Source organism: Merops nubicus, unplaced genomic scaffold, assembly GCF_000691845.1.
Source record: "Merops nubicus isolate BGI_N331 unplaced genomic scaffold, ASM69184v1 scaffold7798, whole genome shotgun sequence".
Lineage (NCBI taxonomy): Eukaryota > Metazoa > Chordata > Aves > Coraciiformes > Meropidae > Merops > Merops nubicus.
The window spans coordinates 76,765-97,046 of NW_008626274.1; the positions used below are offsets into that span (position 1 = coordinate 76,765).

At 42.5% G+C, this 20,282-nt stretch overlaps 1 protein-coding gene across 1 annotated transcript in view; it reads right to left on the bottom strand.

Annotated features, from left to right (window-relative positions):
• MEGF11 (multiple EGF-like-domains 11) overlaps positions 1-20,279 on the bottom strand; it is a gene marked incomplete at both ends in the record, with an annotated part of 91,769 nt that extends 71,490 nt beyond the window's left edge. Inside the window, 4 exons of the mRNA XM_008945940.1 lie at positions 7,216-7,428; positions 13,447-13,583; positions 18,426-18,546; positions 20,155-20,279. Of these exons, the coding sequence (XP_008944188.1) occupies positions 7,216-7,428; positions 13,447-13,583; positions 18,426-18,546; positions 20,155-20,279 (596 nt within the window). The remainder of the gene's footprint in view (positions 1-7,215; positions 7,429-13,446; positions 13,584-18,425; positions 18,547-20,154) is intronic.
• Positions 20,280-20,282: the final 3 nt, after the last annotated feature.

Below are 20,282 nucleotides of genomic sequence, written 5' to 3' on the forward strand. Positions count from 1 at the left end.
TAAACCTGAGTCCTGTGGCCTAATATTCTATTCTATTCTATTCTATTCTATTCTATTCTATTCTATTCTACTCTATTCTACTCTATTCTACTCTATTCTATTCTATTCCACTCCATTTGTGCTTTAGAAGCGAGTGCCACCTCAGCAGAACTTTTCCATCAGGAAGAGGCAGGAAGGAAAGTGCTTTGGAAAGGGAAAAATCTCATTGGAGAAAGAGTTTTGCAGGGAATATTCAGCCACAGCGAAGAGACCTGATCACTACCTGAAGCTTTGGGATTTATTTGGGGCAGGAGTCAACAGGAGCCCTGGGACTAAATCTCAGCTGTGCAGGGAAGTGAGTCAGGTTCCTTTGTGCTGAATAATGAGCAGTGCTGCCCAGCGTTAATCCTCTGGCTTTCATTTCTATTCAGACAATTCCACACTGTCGTGAGAGCACACAGAGAGAAAAGTAGAAAGGAGAAACAAGCCCAAAAGATCAGATGATGCTTGCTCCTTCTGCATCTGGTAGGTGGAAGACTTACCCCTTTGTTGCCCCTGCTATGAAATAGTTTGTCTTTATTCACCATTTTCTCTTAGAATCATGGAATCCTTTAGGTTGGAAGAGACCTTTAAGATCCTCAAGTCCAACTATTAAGCCATTAGGGCTCTAAAGTCCTCTGCTAAAACAGATCTTCTGTGATCAGAAAGAGCATCTCCCAGGTTTTCTTAGGGTGCTAGCCACGCTGAGGCTCTGGCTGGGGGCTAGGAAGGGAGGAGAAGGCTGGAGATGTCTTAAGTCCTGCTTTGAAGAGACCAAGGTTTCTGGGCAATGGGAAGAGAGAGCACAGGGGATGTCTAGTTTGGGTCAAAAGAGAGAGCTGGGGATGAAGAGGGAATCTGATCTTTGGCAAAGGACCCCACATTGAGGCCATCTGGGAGTTTAAGGCTTGACCTGAGAGCTTTGGGAGCCTCTACAGAACAGCACTGTCCAGCCCTCAGTGAGAAAGATGAGAAATAATATTGCTCCAAATCAGATTTTCTTTATTATTCTCAGAACAAGAAAGAAGAGAGTTCTGCAAGGTGGCACCTCTCTATGGACGGCTCCTGATTTTTTGCTTCATAGAAACTATTTATTTCCCTTTATGATTATTTATTGGTAGATTTTAATGTTGCAGACATGACTGAATGGGTTTCTTTACACCTATAAAATTAATATAGTATATGTTAATTTTCAAGGTAACCTCATAAAATGTAGTTTCCAAGTACATTTCTGGAAATTACTGGTAGGAGAGGTTAGTCATATACTGTTGTGGCTAAGAATGATCAAATTTTGTGAGTGTCATATGTTTCATCATAAATAGTGTTTTACTGACTAATTAAAACAATTCATCAGCTTAACAAACTACCATGCATGAAATCCTTCTGACAAAGCAGTCCCTGAAATTATGGTTGTTCACAAAGCACCTCTTAACATTCAGATGAAAATCATAAAAGCTCATTTTTCCCCCTCTGTGTCTATTAATCATTACCTAATAGGAGCACAAAGCTAAACATTAAAGGCATTTGAAAGGGGATTTTTTGTTTCTCTGTTCTCACTACTACTGCACGCATCATGTGGTTCCATGAGAACTGCATCTGTTGGCTAAATTAAATCCTTCAAAGGTAATATATGATCATGGCAGTTTGAATCAGTCTATGACAATTCAATTGAAAACACCATACTCAGTAAGAATTTCTACTCCAAGGTTGGCTCCTACATCACAATGGACAGCTTTTATGCATGGAATGCAAGCTATATATTAAGGGCTAAAAATCATCCTAACATGCAGTAAAATAAGTAGCAAAACCCAAACAGGCTTTGCAGAAGAGTCTGCAGGAGACAGTGGGCTTGAACTCTCAACCAAGGTCCAGTAGAAGGCTGAGACCATATTTTGCCCCCCAAAAAGCCTTGTCCACTCTTTCATGAGCTAGGAAAATTGCAGTGCAGATGTCTGGGTCCCTGCATCCATATAATATTCCCCTTGAAGCAAGAAGAATTTTGTTCTCAGCCTGAGCCTGAGTTTTGCTCTTGTCCCAAGCCAAGCACTGGTAGTTTTTCAGTGCTCTGAAATGCTTATCTTCTGCCCCCTTAAAGAGTGCTGGTATTGTAGGATTAGGAAAAATCCTCCACACTGAATTCCAGAGTTATTTTAGCCATAACAATAATTTCAGGTGAGCAGCAACAGCTGGTGAATAGATGTACAGCAGGGGAAAGGGAACTTCTCCTTGACAGTAGAAGAAATTTTCCCAAAGCTTTTGGCAAGCCAAACATTAAGACACACCATAGTATTATGGTAGGACCTCAAACCTACATAACTAGGTCTGAAATGAGGTTGCAGGCTGTGTCTGGCCAGGGGACACAGGAAATTTGTCTTAGATACAAAGAATACAATGCCCTGAATCCAAAACACTTGACAATTAATGTCAGTTAAGGTCTAGTGTAGTGTTAACCTGAAGATGGCTGACATATAGATGCTTAACCAAAATTCAGAAGTCAACTGCCAATCTTGCCAGTGATTCTTGGCCATGCAGCTTACTCTTTCTGTGACACCCTTCTTCCTTTGGAAACCCTTTTAAGATCTGCAGCTCACATCATTAAATGGTACTAAGTTTTTCTTATTGTTCTTTCTCTTCTGGTATGTATGACCTGTTCTGGTAATCTAAGTCATTAGAGCTACACAGTAAATCTATTGCAGAGATGTATAAATAATATATGTATGCATGTATGTGTGAGTTAAGAACGTTTCTGTCCTGTTGGGGTTCTGTAAAATTTCATTCTGTTCAAACTATGTACCTGGACATGCACCAAGAGCTGGGAAACTCATCTGTCATCCTTCCAACCATCTAAGCATCCAGGCTGTCCAGTGAACTAAATGCTGGCTGCATCAAAGTTTAAAAGTTTGAGGCACTTAATGGCCAAGGTGTTAAGGCAAAGAATAGGAAATAGATCCATAATGTGAACTATTTGCATCATTCCTCCCTTCCTGTTCTGAAGGTACCTTCCCAGGTCATGAGTCCACGTAACATTTTGCCAGCACAGGTCACACCGTACATGAGGCACTTCTCCATGCCACTGATATGCTGAAATTAAGAAACACAATTCTTCTAGAGAAGGATGACTGAAAGGGTGGGTAAGAGGATGCAAGGCCTCCAAAAGGATCCCTGAAGGCAAACCAACATCTGCTTTCCAACCACTTGCTACCAGCAGGATGGGAACCTTGCACGCTTGAAAGAGTTTGGCAGTGTTATCTATCAGTATTTTGCATTGAACCTTAACAACTTTTATTTCTTCAAATCTCTTGCATAACAAGAAGGAGAAGTGTAGAAAACCTAGAGTGAATGCAAGCAGCCAAGCGTTGCTCTGGCTCTAGGCCACGGAGAGGTGGAAACTGGAAGGTGTCCACAGCACACAACATGGCGTGAGAAGGAAATTCTTCCACGGCTCTTGCTACAGTTTGGAAGCTACTGTGTGGTCCTTGGCTTCTGAGCCACATTTGCAGCAATAAAACATTTATTTTTTTTTTAATTTACTAGCTGAACTGAAAAACAGAAAACCATTTTTTACCTTTAAATTTTGTAAGCATCTAATTTTGAGGAAATCTGGGGAAATCAGGTAATTTAGCTGTCTTAAGGCAAATTGGGAAAAGAAATACTTTAGCCAGCACAGTCTGTTCCAAATTCTGAATTTGTTCTCCACACGTCTTTCAGCCAAAACAACTTCTTCCCAGTGAATTTCCTGCCTTTCTGTTTATACGCTAGCACCACTCATCTCATCTTAATTAACAACAGCCCTAATCCTTATGTAACAGTATTTTCTGTCTTTTGGTGTCAGATGCCCTCTTGCTTTTAAAGCATTAGCCACAATGAGACTGTAGGGTCACCACTCCAGACTAGCACATCTTAAGAGTCAGACTCAGTCAGGCACATTATTGACTTAGGTCAAGGCAAAACTTCAGGTGAGGTCCATGGGGTTTGTTTGAGAAGAGTGAGTGGCTGAGACTCTTCCAGCTATTCATTGCCCTCTCTGTTCTTCAGAAGAGCAAGCCAGGACTGTCTCAACATGGGCTTTTTGCATCAGGGAATTTTGTATAGGTGTATCCTTCCCCATGGAAGGACAGCCCAAGTTCCCAATGCATTCTAAATTACCTAGTTGTGGGGTCATTCCAGGGACCTGCACAAAGTGCCTTTCAGCGTGCTTTGAGGCAGAAATTATTGGCTGATGTTCTTCAGCCATTACTATGCAGGAGGTTAGACTAGATGATCACACTGGTCTCTTCAGACATTAAAATAGATAGATCTATGAAAACAAAAAGCTGACTGTGCATTTCTTAAAGCTCCTCAACTTGCTCCTCAAAGCCCCTTGAACTTTTTGTTCCATCCGGCTCTCCAATAACCAGCTCAAATGAGTCAAAACCACTGACAGAAATAAGCAAACTTCCCTCACCTTCTTTCAAATGTTTATATAATTATCCTACACACTTGATACTGCAACAAGTAGCCAACAGTTTAAACTGGTTCTGGGGAAAATAGATAGCTGTCAGTAAATGCTTTGGAAGAGCACAGTTCCAGTAATGATCAAAACTCAGGGGAGGACTGGGAGGAGGTGGGTGGGAAGAGAAGTATGCTGTATGGGACAGGTTAAACTATCAGTGAAAAGATTTGCTCAGAATATGAAATGCCTTTGGAGAAGGTCATTTTCCATCAGCTCTGAGGCTCCTTGGCTCAGAAACTGACAGCACTCTGAGGAGCTCGTTGAGAAGTGGAAAGCTGAAATACCATGGATGAACAAAAGAACATTTAGAGATGTACAACTTGCTGATATCTCTTTGTTCCATAACAGCAGAGATAAGATGCAGGGAAAAGGGAGATGTTTATCAATGGAGAGACTAGACTCATTTATTAAGGAAAGAGAGATAGCATCTTAGCAGAGGATGCTGCAAGTGAAGCTGACAGAGCAGCAATGGGAGGGAAGGCATAAAAATGTACCTGTCAAGACAACAACCAGGCACAGGTCAGGTACATTGTGTTAAGAATGACCACATGCCCAGAAAGTTGTGAGAGGATTCAATCTTCCAGCTTTCTGAGCTGTCTCAAAGTTGAGACCTCATCTCCCATCACAGCTGAACAGTGCTAGTCTGCTCTTTCAGGAAGGATCTTCTGGCAAACCTGCAGAGCATGTCTCAGGTAGTTCTTTGGCTAACCTAGGATGAACTCCTGCTCCCTCAAACCCCCAGTCTTCCCCCACGTACAGGACTCTTGAGCACTTAGCTAAGAAGCAGCCACCAAGCTCAGCCCTGTCCGTGGCCTGCAGTCCTTCCACCTTGTTTACACCTTTATGGGGAAACTGCCAGACAAACCAGTTTCTGCAGGCTAGGAGCAGGGTGAAGACACACTGTGAGCTGCTCTCCAAGAGCTTATTGTCACCCTTCAGAACACATGAAGAACAGCTTTCACTGAGGAGCAGTTTATCCTGCATTTACTGCAGGTTTGAGTTGTGCATGCTGGCAGGTGCTGCAGAACAGTGTGACATGCAGAAATTTATACCTTAGCTCACTCTGCAGCAATTCTTGAGACATCCCCTACCCTCAGTACAACACAGCATTAACCTTTTATGTATAACGCTCAGCTCACGCCTTAGGGATGTTATTTTTTGCAATGATTTTACAATCCACAGAATAATCAGAGGTGCTAGAAGCCTGTTGTAGAGCTACCTTTGAGGTGTCAAACACTTTGGATCCTTGCTGACAAACCCCATAGAGCCAGAGCTATCTTTCTGTAGAGGACTCGTATCACCATAATTAGAAGGCTTTTAAATAATCCATTGTGAGCTCTGACTTTCACTGAAGCCATTCTCACTGCTCAGAGTTGAACTCCAATTCACAAGAAAGATCACCTGTTTATTTCCAAGACTGAGACAAATAGAGTCTATCTCAAGCACAGCAACAGATTTGCCTGAAGTGGGGTGTGTGTGTGGGGGGGGTGTGGGTGTGCACGCACACAAATGAGGTGGCATTGCTTGCATACCTAATTGAGGAGAGTGTTTATATTTTAGCAGGCTGCAAGATTGCAAGGTAGGTTTGTCATCATCAGCAAGACAGTCAGGTCCTTCCTCAGCTGGTTTTAAATTGAAGAATGTCCGTATCAAGGGCACATTTGCTTGGGCATCAATTATCCCCACCTCCCTCTGAAGCCTACACAATCCTGAATTGGCTGTGAATGCTTAACAGGAATGGACAGAAAAAGGAGGAAAGCAAGTGGGAGCTGAGTGGGTTAGCATCTTGCAGGCATGGTGAGGAAATGTGGGTGATGGTCCATCAGAAGACCTCAGGCTAGGGTTTTTTTGGCTGCCCAGACTCCCTTTACTTTATATAAGGGACTGAGGAACCTCCAAATACAAATTCCAAAAGTCAGCCAACAAGGCAAGGAGTTAGAAAAGGTAAGAAATAGGATAATGGGGAAGACTCTTAAATTATTTTTTTTTTTTTTTCCCAGGGTTCAGAAAGCTTAGACAAGCCTGAAACAGGAAAGTAAATCCAACCTATCTCATGTTCTGTGCTTGTCTGTTTGTGGCTCTAGCTCTTAGTAACAGGAGCCTTGAGAATCAGATCAGAAAAAAAAGCAGAAGGGAATAAAATATCGAAACCTGACCTTTCAAGTGAGGCTTATTCCATTTTAGGTATACTTCCCTGATATTTATTTTCCTGAATATTTCACACATACACATACTGAATGAAGAGCAAAAATAGGCACACATGAGAAGAGATGTCTATTTTGACAGTGTCAACTTTGTTACAGTTTCATAGACTGACTTGGGGATATTGATTTCAGGCTATTTATACATCTGCCTCAAGTGTTTTCAACAAGGTAATTTGCCACAAGACATAAACTGAAGCAAATTAGGTTTCATTTTGAAAGTCCCCTTGCTGTCTACGGATTTAACAAGAAAATCCATGTCATAAAAAGAGCCAAACTGATAGATTTGAGTAAATATATCTATATTTTTTAAAACTTCAGTGGGTTATTATACATATATACATAAACCTAAGGTAATTTAGATCAAAGCTTGCAATCCAGAGGAACCATCTCTGTTCTTAACTAGAACTATAAAGAAAAAGGGAGTAATGTAGTTAATTGAATTTTTTCCCAATGCTTTTATTTGACAAGCCCCTACACTAGTACACAATAAGATGGACATACCTGAGAGTGTTGGTAATATTGCAAGGACATCTCTTGTTGCATTTGAGGCCATAAAACCCTTCTGGACACATTCTTTCTTGGCAATAAATGCCTTTAAATCCAGGGTCACACATACATGCTCCATTTACATGGTAACACTTGGCACCATTTTGGCAGTCACATCTTTGTGTGCACTGGAAGCCGTATGTCCCAATAGGACACTCTTCTTGACACCTGCAATGAAATATGTGAGACAGGATCCAATCAAACACTGTAGTCTAGTCTGCTTGTGATTTTTAGACAGGAATGTATTTGTTAATGAATTAAGTACAATATCATTGGTCATTTATTTAAGTAATGCATTGTGAACTAACGGTATCATTGGAGTGATGCGGTATCTCGGGCAGGTAAATTGCTGTTCACTGAAAGTGCATTAATCTCTGTCCAATTATATCCTGCAAAATTTGCATTCGTTAATATCACCTTAGTTAACAAAGTGCATTCTTGCTTCCTGGACCTTGACAATTCCATTCATCAACCATAAGAAATCGCTACAGAATAAGATACTTTAGGAAAAAACCCTCATCTGTGTGCTTTCACTTTATTACAGAAGGACTGTGCACCTTCTTTAAAAGCATATGGTCCTCTAGTGATAATGAGGCTTGAAAGAGAATGTGGTTTATTAAGCAATATTGAGTAAAGTCTTCTCCAGCAACTCTAGTTTTAACTTCCCTCTATGCTGTCATTGCACCAGCTTTATACCAACTAGGAGAAAATATACTCTTTTGTCTTTTGTGTGTGTTCTGAGTAACTCAAGCCTCAAATTTGCCTCTCATCTCTTACTCCAGGGATGCTCAGTCGTATAAAATCTCAAGACAAATCACTTTCACGTTCCTTAGTGTAGTATCTTCTTCAAAATTGCCAACATATTTAATATTTGATACACAAAAAAATGGAACCTGCAAACACTATGCACAGATCTTTTTAAATTGCACCTTCCGTGCACTGTTTACAATATTTCCCTACTGGATAGATTATGAAATCTGCCAAAAAGTCTGTTTCATTGTCCTACACAACCAGTTTCAGTGTTCATAATATTTCCTACTTGGAAAAGTGCCACTAAGGTCCCGAAGACAGCGACTGATTCTGTGCTTGACATAATTTAGTGGCTTCAAAATTCTGCAATAAGTCAGTACTAGAGTTTACATGATCCACCGTGAAATACAGATAGGCCTTTTCAGCTAATAAAAAAAGAGAAAGAAGCCCAGAAAAGCCCAATTCCCTTATCGCATGGATGCCAGATATTGGAAATTGCCTATCAGCATTAATTTAATCCTGAGCATTGATTAAAGTGTATACTGTAAACTCAGTGGATAGAGGCAATTGTTAAATGTTTTTCTGCAGGTCATTTCACAGCTGGCAGGTGAGAGTTAATATAATCATCAGTAATAAAAGATTAATGCGTGATGCAAGCCAGGCAAAACTGCAATGAGCACAGCCAGTATAGAAGAGCATGATTTTTGCAGCTTCAGATTATCAGGTTTTACTAAAAATAAATGAACAAAGCAAAAGACCTAGCTAGTGATTAAATTGCAGGAAGCATCAACACAGCTACTAGTTCGACAATCCAGGTTCAGGAGTTCAGAGACCCAAAGAGAGAGGAGCCTGTGGCGAGGAGGAAGGGAAGGAGCCCCGAGGACCACCACTAGCCCTGCTCAAAGGAAGCCACCAGCAAAGACTGGGTAACCTTAGGACTGCAACTCCTGAAGCAAATGGACCCAGGGAGGGCTGTGTTTGTATTAAGCTGCCTTCTGTCCCCGTTGCTGTGTGCAGCTCTGCTGCTTAGCAGGAGAGCACTGTACTCAACGAGATGAATACTCAGTCAATAGTGCACTATATCATTCTATATTTATAGAAGATGAAGCATTACCTAGCAGGGAGAAAAGCATCTGGAAATGAAATATTGACGACCTAATCCATTTACATAATTAGCCTTTTTCTACTAACAATTTAACCAACTTATTTATTTGGAGATCAAGCAGCTACCGCTAATGAATTTTATACAAAGAATACTAATAATGACTCCTCTGGAACATAAGAATAATCACAGCATGAATTAGCTTTCTACTTAAACATCTTTCCTTTGCAACATATCAATCTAATGTGTCCATAGCACCATTAACAACCAGATACATTGTTCAATTAAATTACAAAATGAGCTGCTAAGCCCTAGTTATGTTCCTTGTTTAATTTACATTGCTTTCTGCCTATCTGGGGAGATTCGTATTATAATATCCACTGAACTTTAATATGTACTATAATTATTTGGGTTGGGATAGGATAATATGGCTGTCACCTGTAGAATTAATGGAAGCAATTTCACAAAATATTAAACATAAGACAGCCTGCTTAACAGATGAACTTAGTACACACACCTACATTTTTTTCTAGATGACTTTTTTTTTTTTTCATGGAATAAGGCTGTACATTTTTTAGGCTTTTTGGTTTGTTTGTTTTGAAACAGTGATCACATTTATGTAGCACAGCCAAATATTAAAAGCCATCCAAAATACACTTAACCTGGAGATTGCCATTCTGTTGATAAAAGATACAGAGACAAACACAACAAGAGACCAAATCTGCTTGTATTGTTGTAACAAATGTGGTATTTATTCTGTTAAGATTCAGTCTCTAGGTTTAAGGGCAATATGGAAAACAAAGCTAAAGCAGTATGTTCACTTTTCCTGTCAGCCACCGAATTCTTAGACACCCCATCCTCAGCTTCTAACTGTGCTTCTGCTATTGCTCCTTCCCAGTTTGCCAAACATACATTTCTGTGACATATGCAGCCATTTCAGCAGAGCACAAAGTTATTAATAGCACTCGCCAAGTTCTTAGATATTTAGCACAGTGCCACTTCCCAGCAAACAGGTAGGGAACAAAGCATGGCAATTACACTTACACAGAACTTTATGACCATTTCATCTCCACAGATACTTATCTAACTCCATGTTATTATCTTCAGCACAAGATGATGAGCTATAGTATTATAAAGCACTTACTGACAATTGTAAAAGACTACAGTAGCTAAAGTGTGTTTACATTTTTGTGGTTGTTATTCACAATATCTGTGATTATTAAGAAAATTTCTTCAGTGCCTTGTAAAATTTTTTAGAAAAGGCTCTTTTGTCGTGCAGCAGCACTCCCCTGCCAGGTCTGCAATTATGCTGTGACACTGCAACAGTGGCACGAGATCCAGAAAGCAAAACAGACTTCAAGCGAAAATGGTGCTGACTAATCGGTCCCGTTGTCATGATGTATGAACACATAACTAAGGAAAGCAATTTAGACTTTTTAAAGGCCTTGTGCCTGCTTCCACCCTCACTGAAATCAATGGGCATGCTACCAGCAGCAAATTGGAGTTAACAGCAAGGTCCCCACCTTGCACAACTGTTGAGATCAAACCATGACAGGCCACGGGCTGTCCTAGCCCAGGGAGAGGCAGAACTCCAGCTGAATACAATGGACCTCAAGTTGCACTTCCCTTATTGAGGGCTGATCAAAGGCTGATAGATAAACATGTTTTGGCCTTCTGAGAAGCCCTTTGAAAGGTGGGAGTTTCTAGGCTAATACAGTTCTCCCCTGCTGCTAGAAAAGGTTTCTGAACTGCCTGTTTCCCTCACTCCCTCCTGTTCCCATTCACCCTTCCACACGCCCCCAGCTCTGCTCTTCTCCTCTCCCTTCAGTGTCTGTCACTGACTTACCTGCCCCTCGAGGGGGCAGCTGATCCATTCCTCAGGGTTTTGCTTGGGTGCAGGTCCACAGTATGACATTCCCTCAGCTTCTTTCCCACCTCTTCCAGCTGATCATGCCTCATTTTCTCCCTCCTTGCTTCTGTCTTCCCCAGCAACACCTCTCTTTGCAGCCCAAATCTCTCTCACTTTTCTCCAAACACCAATCTGAAGTGCCCACATGTCCTTTCCTCAGGGACAATTCTTGTGAACTCCTGTCAGGTCTGCCCTGTAGTGCCTCCACTCCCCAGGCCACCTTCTCCATCCCCTTCCTAGAGGTGATCAGCAGCAAACCCCTCTGCTTTTGACAGCAGGTAGAACTAGGTCTTCTGCTTTCTACTGACCACATCCTCTCCTCATTCCCAGTGGTCCCTCCTCTACAATTTTTTCTAGAGTGTGTAAGTGTTGCCGTTTGGGAACTCCACCACTGTTCCTTCCCTGTGCCACAGGCCTGTAGCAGAGCCAGGTCTTCTGCTGCATGTTCTCCCTCGTGGCCAGGGGCAATACTGGCAGCTGAGCAAAGAAGCTGGCTCGGCTGCAGGCTGGTGGCTGGGAGCTCCCGACAGCTCTAACACTGTTGGTTCACTGCCAGCCAGAAATCAATCTAGGTCTGCAGCAACCAAATGAGGAGACTTGAGACAAGGAGACTGTCAGCCTCCCTGAGCACAGCCAGCAATGGGGATGGCTTAGGACTGAAGTGTGGGCACCAGAAGTGCCCAGGATGTACAGTTTCTTCCTTCAGTGAAATTGTCTCCAAAAGGAGATAAAAAGAGACATTTTTGGTTAGCAACAGTGATTTTTTGGTACCCTGTGTGTGTATGGTATGGGTGCATTAAGATGACTGTGAGCAGCAGGTCAGGGGAGGTTCTCCTGCCCCTCTGCTCTGCCCTAGTGAGGCCACATCTGGAGCACTGTGTCCAGTTCTGGGCTCCCCAGTTCAAGGGAGACAAGGAACTACTGGAGAGAGTCCAGTGGAGGCTACAAAGGCTGAGAGCCCTGGGGCTGTTCAGCCTGGAGAAAAGAAGACTTGGAGGGGATCTAATCAATGCTGATCAAGAGTTAAAGGGTGGAGGGGCAAGAGGCTGGGGCCAGACTCTTGTCAATGGTGCCCAGTGACAGGACAAGGGGCAACAGGCACAAACTGGAGCCCAGGAGGTTCCATCTACACAGGAGGAAAAAAGTTCCCTGTGCGGGTGCCCAAGCCTGGAGCAGCTGCCCAGAAAGGTTGTGGAATCTCCTTCTCTGGAGAGATTCCAGCCCTGCATGTGACCCTGGGCAGCCTGCTGTGGGTGACCTGCTGGAGCAGGGGGGATGGATGAGAGGATCTCCTGAGGTCCCTTCCAACCCCTGCCATTCTGGGATTCTTTGTGGCTGAAATCACTGTCTCCAGATCATGGATGGGGGAAGAGAGACACACTGATGTCTTTTCCACTAAATTAATTTGAAATAATTAGTATTCTCACCATATACAACCACATGCAAATTTTGACATAATCTCCAGAGCCCCCTCCAATTACTGCTGTCGATAAAATGGAAACAAGGAACGTCCCCACTTAATGGGAAAGAGCATAACCTTCTGAACCCCAGCACAGTGGTGAAGGTTGGTCTGTTTGTGTGCTGTAAGACCCACTGATTGTACAGTGAAGCAAGCAATGAGAAATTTCAATGACCTTTCCTGCATAAAAGTGTGATTGTGATGTATGCCAGTGTACTGATACTAGCTTGTTCTAGCCAATAAAAAAGAGAAGATGTAGGAGAAAGGGCTTTAGCGTAGCACAGACTAGTGAGCTGTGCTGGAAACCCTGGTGATACAGTCCAACCCTTAGTGAAAACTGCATCTGAAGGCTTCTTCAGCTGCAGCTTCCCACCATCATCAGCTCTGCTGGCAGGATTAGCTGGAGGGCTAAGCCAACATGTTACAACCCCACTTTGACTTTGCTGTTTAGTCATTTTGCTGAATCCATGACACCTTTGTAAATACTATCATCTTCTCTGATGGATTTATGAGTGAAGGCTCTTGTTTATAAATTTTAAGTATTTATCACCTTTAGTTGGTGCCTGTGGTGGGTCAATGCTGCAGCAGCATAGAGGGACTGAAGGAAACATTGAACTGCTGCATTGCTTACTCTTAAGGATATTAATTTGTATAAATATAGTTCATTTACATATCTTGTAAACAAGTAATGCTCTCTATTAAATTTATCACTGTAAATATCTAAATTAAATTTAATCCATTAAGTTTTAAAAGTTATATTAAAAAAACCCTGTAAATGGAGAGCATTGCCAATAAAAAGTAATAACATTGCCACATTTATGATGCTTGAACTGCTTCAGAAGGATGAACCTAACTGGAGCAATAGAAACGTAACATCATTTTTCAGAGAGTAAGATTGTCCTAGAAGGAATATAAATATTCCCCATCCATGGTTCAAATGAAAGGCTTTGGGGTTTTGAGCTTTACCTGTCTCCTACATAGCCAGGTGTACAGATGCATTTTCCTGTCACGGGATCGCAGTGTCCTCCGTTGTGGCACGGGCAGTCCTGGCTGCAGTTAATTCCAAACGTTCCAGGAGGACATGGCTGGGCACACACCAGCCCCTGGTAAGGTTGCAGAAAGAGTAATAGTTCAGTCAACATTCAGAATGCAATAAAGTTCTATATGCAGCTTAGATTTTTATTGTCCTTTCTCCTAGAACTAGATCTAAGTGTAGCAGCAATATTTTCTGTTTAAGATGGGCTAGGAACAGTCTCAAAGTTCTGCTACCAGAGTAAATGTCTGTCCACCCTAAGTCCAGAAGGGATTTTTCTCACACCAGTACAGTCCCTGATCATTCTCTTCTTTGGGCCTCCCTCATAAGCTGCAGCTCAGGTGGCAGGATGTTCACTGCCCCTTGGATAGATGTAAGAAAGCTTGGGAGAGGTTAAAGGCAACCAGAGAAGGTTGCAAAGCTGCATATATGCTGGTGTTTTTTTTTATGAAATAGAGAGTCTGAAAACTTGTTTGACCCATCCAGGGTAACTGTCATAAAGTGAACATTTGGGAAGAGAAGGATTGATGGAAAGGCTGCACTGGGAGGATGAAAATCTGCTACTTTTGATTGCCTATGATGATCTCCCTGTTCAGACAGCCCTACTTCATCCAGCCATGAAAAAGACCAAACACAACTCCTGGAGAATTCCTCTGCTTGTCTAAGCCATGGAGGAGGCAGGAGGGGAATAACAGATAGGGATAGTTGTGGACAGCCACCACAGAAGCAATTTGACTCTTCACATCAGCAGTGCAGCAGCCTGAAGTGATTTTTGGCCAGAAGTGATTTTGCAATGGAGCATCTGCCTGACCCCTGAACACTGGCTGGATGCTTCATCCAACATCATCCCAGGTCTTTATCTCCAGCCTTGGAGTCATATCTCAGTCTCTGACCTGCCTCAACTCCACATCTTGGGGGCTATCTCCTTCCTCCATTTCACACTTTATGTTGTGTCTTTGGAGAATTTATCTACCACACTCAGGTGGTTTTCCCCCAGGTATCACATAATGTCCCCTGCCATGCATCAAGGCCTCCTGAGGATTTTCCAAGACTTTCTTAGAAGTTGTATGAATGTTTCTTTATGTGAGCAAACATAAAATGCGAGGCTGGCATCCAGCTGAGTAACTTCAGCCAAAACAAGTCTGGCAGTGCTGTGATCTGAAGATGGGGTCCTGTAATGGAAAATGTTTGGCAACAGTAGCAAGTGGAGGTGTTCCCAGTGCCATGCACGGTGTTGGACACAAACAGTGTTTTTCTGTCCCTATTATTATTTCAGCTTAATCTCTCAAAAGCCTTATTTCCCAAACCAAGCCCCAGGGGCTGTGAGTTTTGAACAGGACAAGTATTTGACATGACTTATATCAAATATAAACCAGCAACATCATGGCTGCTTTTGCTCCTCGAGCTGCTCGCTCAACAGTTTGGGAAGTTTAGCAATATCAACAGCCCCAGAGTGGAGAGGCTGCTCTTCAGTGTAATCATAAAACAGATACTTCAGGCCTTTCCCAACCAGTGATAGGTGGCTCCTGGGCTGGAAAATAGACAGGTTGGCCTCAGTTCAAGAACTTTCAGATCACAGCGTTAAAAAACTGGTGTCTCTGGACTTGGGTAATACACAACACTATATATCTGAAAATGTAAGCATCCATTTATCTTGATAATAAATACTTTCTCTCTTCACCTCTCAAAAGGAACAGGATTTCTATCAACAAATGATGAGAAAGCAATACTCTGTGATGCATCTCCCTGGAGCCAAGAGAATCTTTAGGCGTACATTTTGCATTAATATGTACTGAGGGAACCCAAAACATCCCTCTCCAGAGGATCAGATGTCAGACCAACGTTTCCTGCTGCTTACACATCTAATCAGGAAAGTTCACCTCATCAGCACCTTTTTTAAGGCCCTGATATCATCAGCTTCTGCCTTTGACATTGCTTGATATATTATTACCATTTTGTAGTATAGAAAATACATTTTTCTTCTCCATTTTCTCACCCTCGCCTGCCATGTTTCAAATCCACAAAGGAAAGAGAGAAAAATAGAACAAAATACAAATTACAGTTGCTTCATACAGCCCAGAGGCAATGAGAAAAAAAGTGATCAGCAGAATGTGTTGTACTAAGATGGCACCATGATGCAGAGCCTTGAGAATGGGACCTGGGACCAAACAGGGTGTGTGGCCCATGACAAATGTTCTGCCCTGTAAGGAAAGACTGATGCTCTCCTGAACACAGAGATCTACTCCTTCAGATGTGTTTCTGAGAAGCACTGTAAATGCCAACTTTAAATTCTCTCCCTACTTCCTGAGAGTGCTTGGAAAATTTAATACTGCAAATGAGAGAGATGTATGGAATTAAACCTGTACATTCTTAACGAGGCCCTGAAGCAGCCACCCACTAACTCCCAGAGCCACACAGACACGGATGTGGAAAAAGCCCAACATCGCAGCGAGCTGGAAGCCACATTTTGTTGATTAGTTCAACAGTACATGAGGATGTTGTTAGCCATCATCCTCTTGGTGAAAAACCCATGGGACAGGAAAATCTCACAGGACACAGTTCATATAACTTGTGCTTCTGGGAGAGGCTGCACTGGGTGGGAGGATGCAGGAGGAAAGAAGTATTACAAGTAATAGAAGAGCCAGGCTTTGAAGGTGGCAGATACAAGGAAGAACCTAAGAACTCTAGAACTTCCTCCTGTTCAACATATTGCCTTCCCTTGCATATCCCATAGGCAACCAAGCCCCTGAGGGAGCTGAGTTGCTGTTAATAAGCCTACCCTAGGAAAGGATAAAAGTCACTGCTCATCCAGCAACAATAAAATCCAAGTGGATTTGCACTTGTATAAATCCAGGGAGAATTCTCTCCTTCCAGCGTGATGGTACATTCAACACATGCGTGCAGTCTCAAGCCTCAAAATCAGCAAGTAAAATTCCTGATGTCAAAGAAAGACTATCCATGGTGTGAAATAAAACAAATGCTGTCTAGCAATCTCATCTTGCTTGCTTGTTTGCAGCCCACTCATGTCTCACTTCCCAAACCATTCCAGCCACCAAGAGTTAAAAATATAGCATGGAAAAAATATATTTTTCTCTCTTAGGGTACTGAATTACAAGCTTTTCATTAAAACCCTGGAGAGACCCTTTATACTTAAAATCTCAACATTTACAAGCTGAGTGCTTTTACTTATAATTTCAGTTTCTTTCCCCAGAATACTTGATCTCTCTCTTCAATTTTCAGTTATGCTTGTTTCAAACATCAATTGTTAAGTCTTGGGTATCTCTGGGGACAGAACAGCCAACAACACAGTTTTCAGGAAAATCTCTCTGGGCCACTAAAAATGCAGAGAAGAAACTCCAAGCTCTAAGGAACGGGGCAGAAGTGAGCTGGAACACACGACCACAGCTGCTGTGGAGCCTCAGTGTTGTGGTTCTTCTTTAGGGTCTAAGCTGCATCCTAAAAGACCTTTAAAAATTTCCTACTCTATTCTGATATTCTTATCTAGTTAGTGATTTTTTTTAACTTTGTAAAAAAAGAGAAAGCTCCTGATAAAATGCAGGTAAGGAGGTGTACAGCAAAACAACTCGGGTCCTGAGAACTATTGGCATGCAGAAGGTAAGGGGAGGTGAAAAAAGTATCCTCAAAGTGATATTTTTATATTAGTCACTTTATCGATCACTTCTGAGGTGTAGTGCCTGAATGGGCTGATAGGCACTCAAAAATATCTGAATTGCTTCTTTTATACTTTAGTCCCAACACTCTTCAGGAAAGAACCTTTTCTTTGTTTCCACTGAATGCCACTTGAGGGTAAGTGCCACACTCTTACTTAAGTTTCTGAAATGTTTTGCCAGCTTTGTCATTTGAAATGGAATAACATCATCACCACCTTTGTCATGCCTGGCTAAGTTAGAGAGACTCTAACTCTCAAGTTAGAGAAAGACTTTCCATAAACACCTTCCACCAAAACTTATGGGCAACAGTGTTCTTCTCCCAGGCTGCTGCCTGATAACCAGCAGGATCTCATGGTTGGTACTTTTGAACTAAAAGCAGAGAAATTTGTTTGAGAAATGGAGGCAGCATTTGCTGTACGAATCTAAAGGAACATAAATATCTTTCACAGTGCTTAAATGTCTCGACAGGTATAAGGTCCACACCAGAAGCTGTAGTTGTATGATGATCTCCAGGGCCTTCCATGTATTAAAATAAAAAGTCACAGTACTCATATGCATTAAAATCCAGCAAGATTGCCAAGACACTAATTGTCAGACACAGGAAAAATGCCAGGAAATTCAGTACAGCTAAATGGCATGTAGGCCTGCGAGACTTGGCAAACCCCAGGAGAGTTAATTATGACATTATTGATGAAGTTGAGGACTTTTAAAACGTTTGGCCTTGCTTTCTTGACAGAAAGGATTAAAGGTTAGGGCAATTTGCTTTCTCCAGTGCAACCCTTGATGCAAGCAGATCTATTGCAACCCATGGGAACTGGGCCTGAGTAAGGACAGGTCTCTGTGGCCTATGTACGGTCCTGCTTAAATGACTGCCCGAGGCACTGAATTCCTCCTGGCTTCTCCCTCTCTCCTGGAGGGGAAACAGGACAGTGATTCTGACAACGCTGAGCTGAGCTTTGAGCTTTCTGTCCCACGTAAGGACAGAATTCCAAGGGAACATTCCAAGGCACTTTAATTCAGAGACAACTTTTTCGTCTCTTCTCCCACAAAGTGTAACGAGCAGCCACTGCTTCCCTTACTGTTTCTTTAACTCTGTGATGGTAGCTACCAGCTGTAGACTGGTGGCCTGTCTGTGTGAGTGCTGTGCACACATACAAGAATTGTCCCCATTTCAAGAAACAGCAAATACACATCACGAGCATCTGCTGAGACCGTGGACAAAGCAGGAACAAGCCACTCACCATCCATCCAGCAGGACAGGAGCACTCCCCAGTGATGTGGTGGCAGACTCCTCCGTTCTGGCAAGGGCAGCGCAGTTCGCACTGAGCTCCGTGACTGCCCGGGGGACAGCGCTCCTCGCAGCTGGGTCCAGAGAGAGGGAACAAAACACAGAGATCGTTTAAAAGGACTTTCAGTAAATGAGGAAAATCCACCACGCAGGCCAACATGGGAGCCCTTATGTGTATTATGAGGCCTCAGGAAGCCTCAGCTGGCATTGCCAACTAACCAAGATTTCTTTTCATCGTGCTGTGGTTATTTATGTGCCCTGGATTTAGTCCTGTAAGGCTGATGCATGTGTGTAATCTTTATACACGTACCACATTCCACCCATCTCAACAGGACAACTCATATCCACTGAATAGCCCAGCAAAGTAAGAGTTGCAGGACTAAGCCCTCAACGTGAATTATGTGATGTGACAATAAAAGAAGCTGCAAATAGAATAAAAGGATGGGACTAAAATGCTTGAAATTTCTCCAGTCAGTACTGAACGTTAACATTTGCAGTGTAAAATGGACTGGCAAGAACAGCCTCATTTAAAGGTTATTTAAGCTCTTTGGGTCTCTTTCAGTATTCATGGGGGGCCAATGTAAGGCTAGTTCCTGCAAAAACCAATCTCTCCTACATTTGCACATTGGTGCTTTTCAATATTGCTTCTTTCTCTAATCCCAGGTTCTGAAACTACAGTAGGTTCTTCCCTTAATTGACTCTCCTCTGATGAAGGTGTTCATACAACACATGAGGGGTTGGCCCTGGAAGTGCCTACTGCTCAGAACTGGCACACTGACATCAGTGGCACCACTCTTAATAGGAAGCAGTCTTCAGCAGTGAGCACTTCCAGGGCTGAGGTCACAAGACTCTAAGAAACTCAGGTATTAAATAATATATTCAAAAGGTATTCGACTTACTTATGAGGGTTAATTTGTCTTTATTTTTTACCTTCCCCTTCATGCGGGTCAACAAATAATATTAGGTTGCAAAAGTATGAAGTCAATTGTAATAGGTCTCCAGCCAAATTCAGTGACTAAATTCTCTTTTCCCCTTAAATAATTTTGAAAAACATAATTACTTCTGAAACTACTGAGAGATCTCTAATGAGAACTGATGTTACACTGTGGGCAATTTTGAACAAGGAACTATTGCTTGCTGTCCTAAAATTAATATGCAGATTTTGTGAATCCTACCGGTAAGCTCTCAGTGTGGTGGATGGGGATTTAGCTACATGATTCTCGTTAAAGTTAACAGGAGTCACATGGCTAAATCCCTGCTCACTATGCTTAAAATTTACCCCCTAGACAGTAAGCCGATATAGTTAACAGCAGTGCTTCTACAGTTAGAGTGAAATAAATTTGGGATGATAAGTCCCATTTGATACCGCACTGGACTGCTAATGAGTAGAATGTCCAATTGCTTATAAAAACTCAATACCATTTGGATTGTGTTTACCTACTGAAATTAGGAACAGGTACAGTTGTGCAAGCTGGAAAAGATAATGGGTTTGAAGTTCTTCAGCGCCAAGTTTTATTTTATTATGCAGGGAGGTAGAATGAGGAAAAAACCCAAATTCCTTCATTTAGCCTCCCTGAGGTTCCGCGTTACCCTGTTTCTGTGAAGGGAAGGGTGCAGCTGCATAGCCTGTTACTGTTCTAAGGGGTGAAAGCAAGGCTGTGTGCAGCCCAACACGCACTTACAAGACGCCGGTGTAGCCGGGGGCGCAGTGGCACTCGCCGGTGCGGTGGTCGCAGGTGGCCCCGTGGTGGCACTGGCAGCGCAGCTGGCAGCCCTTGCCGTAGCTGCCCGGCTCGCAGAGCTCCTCGCA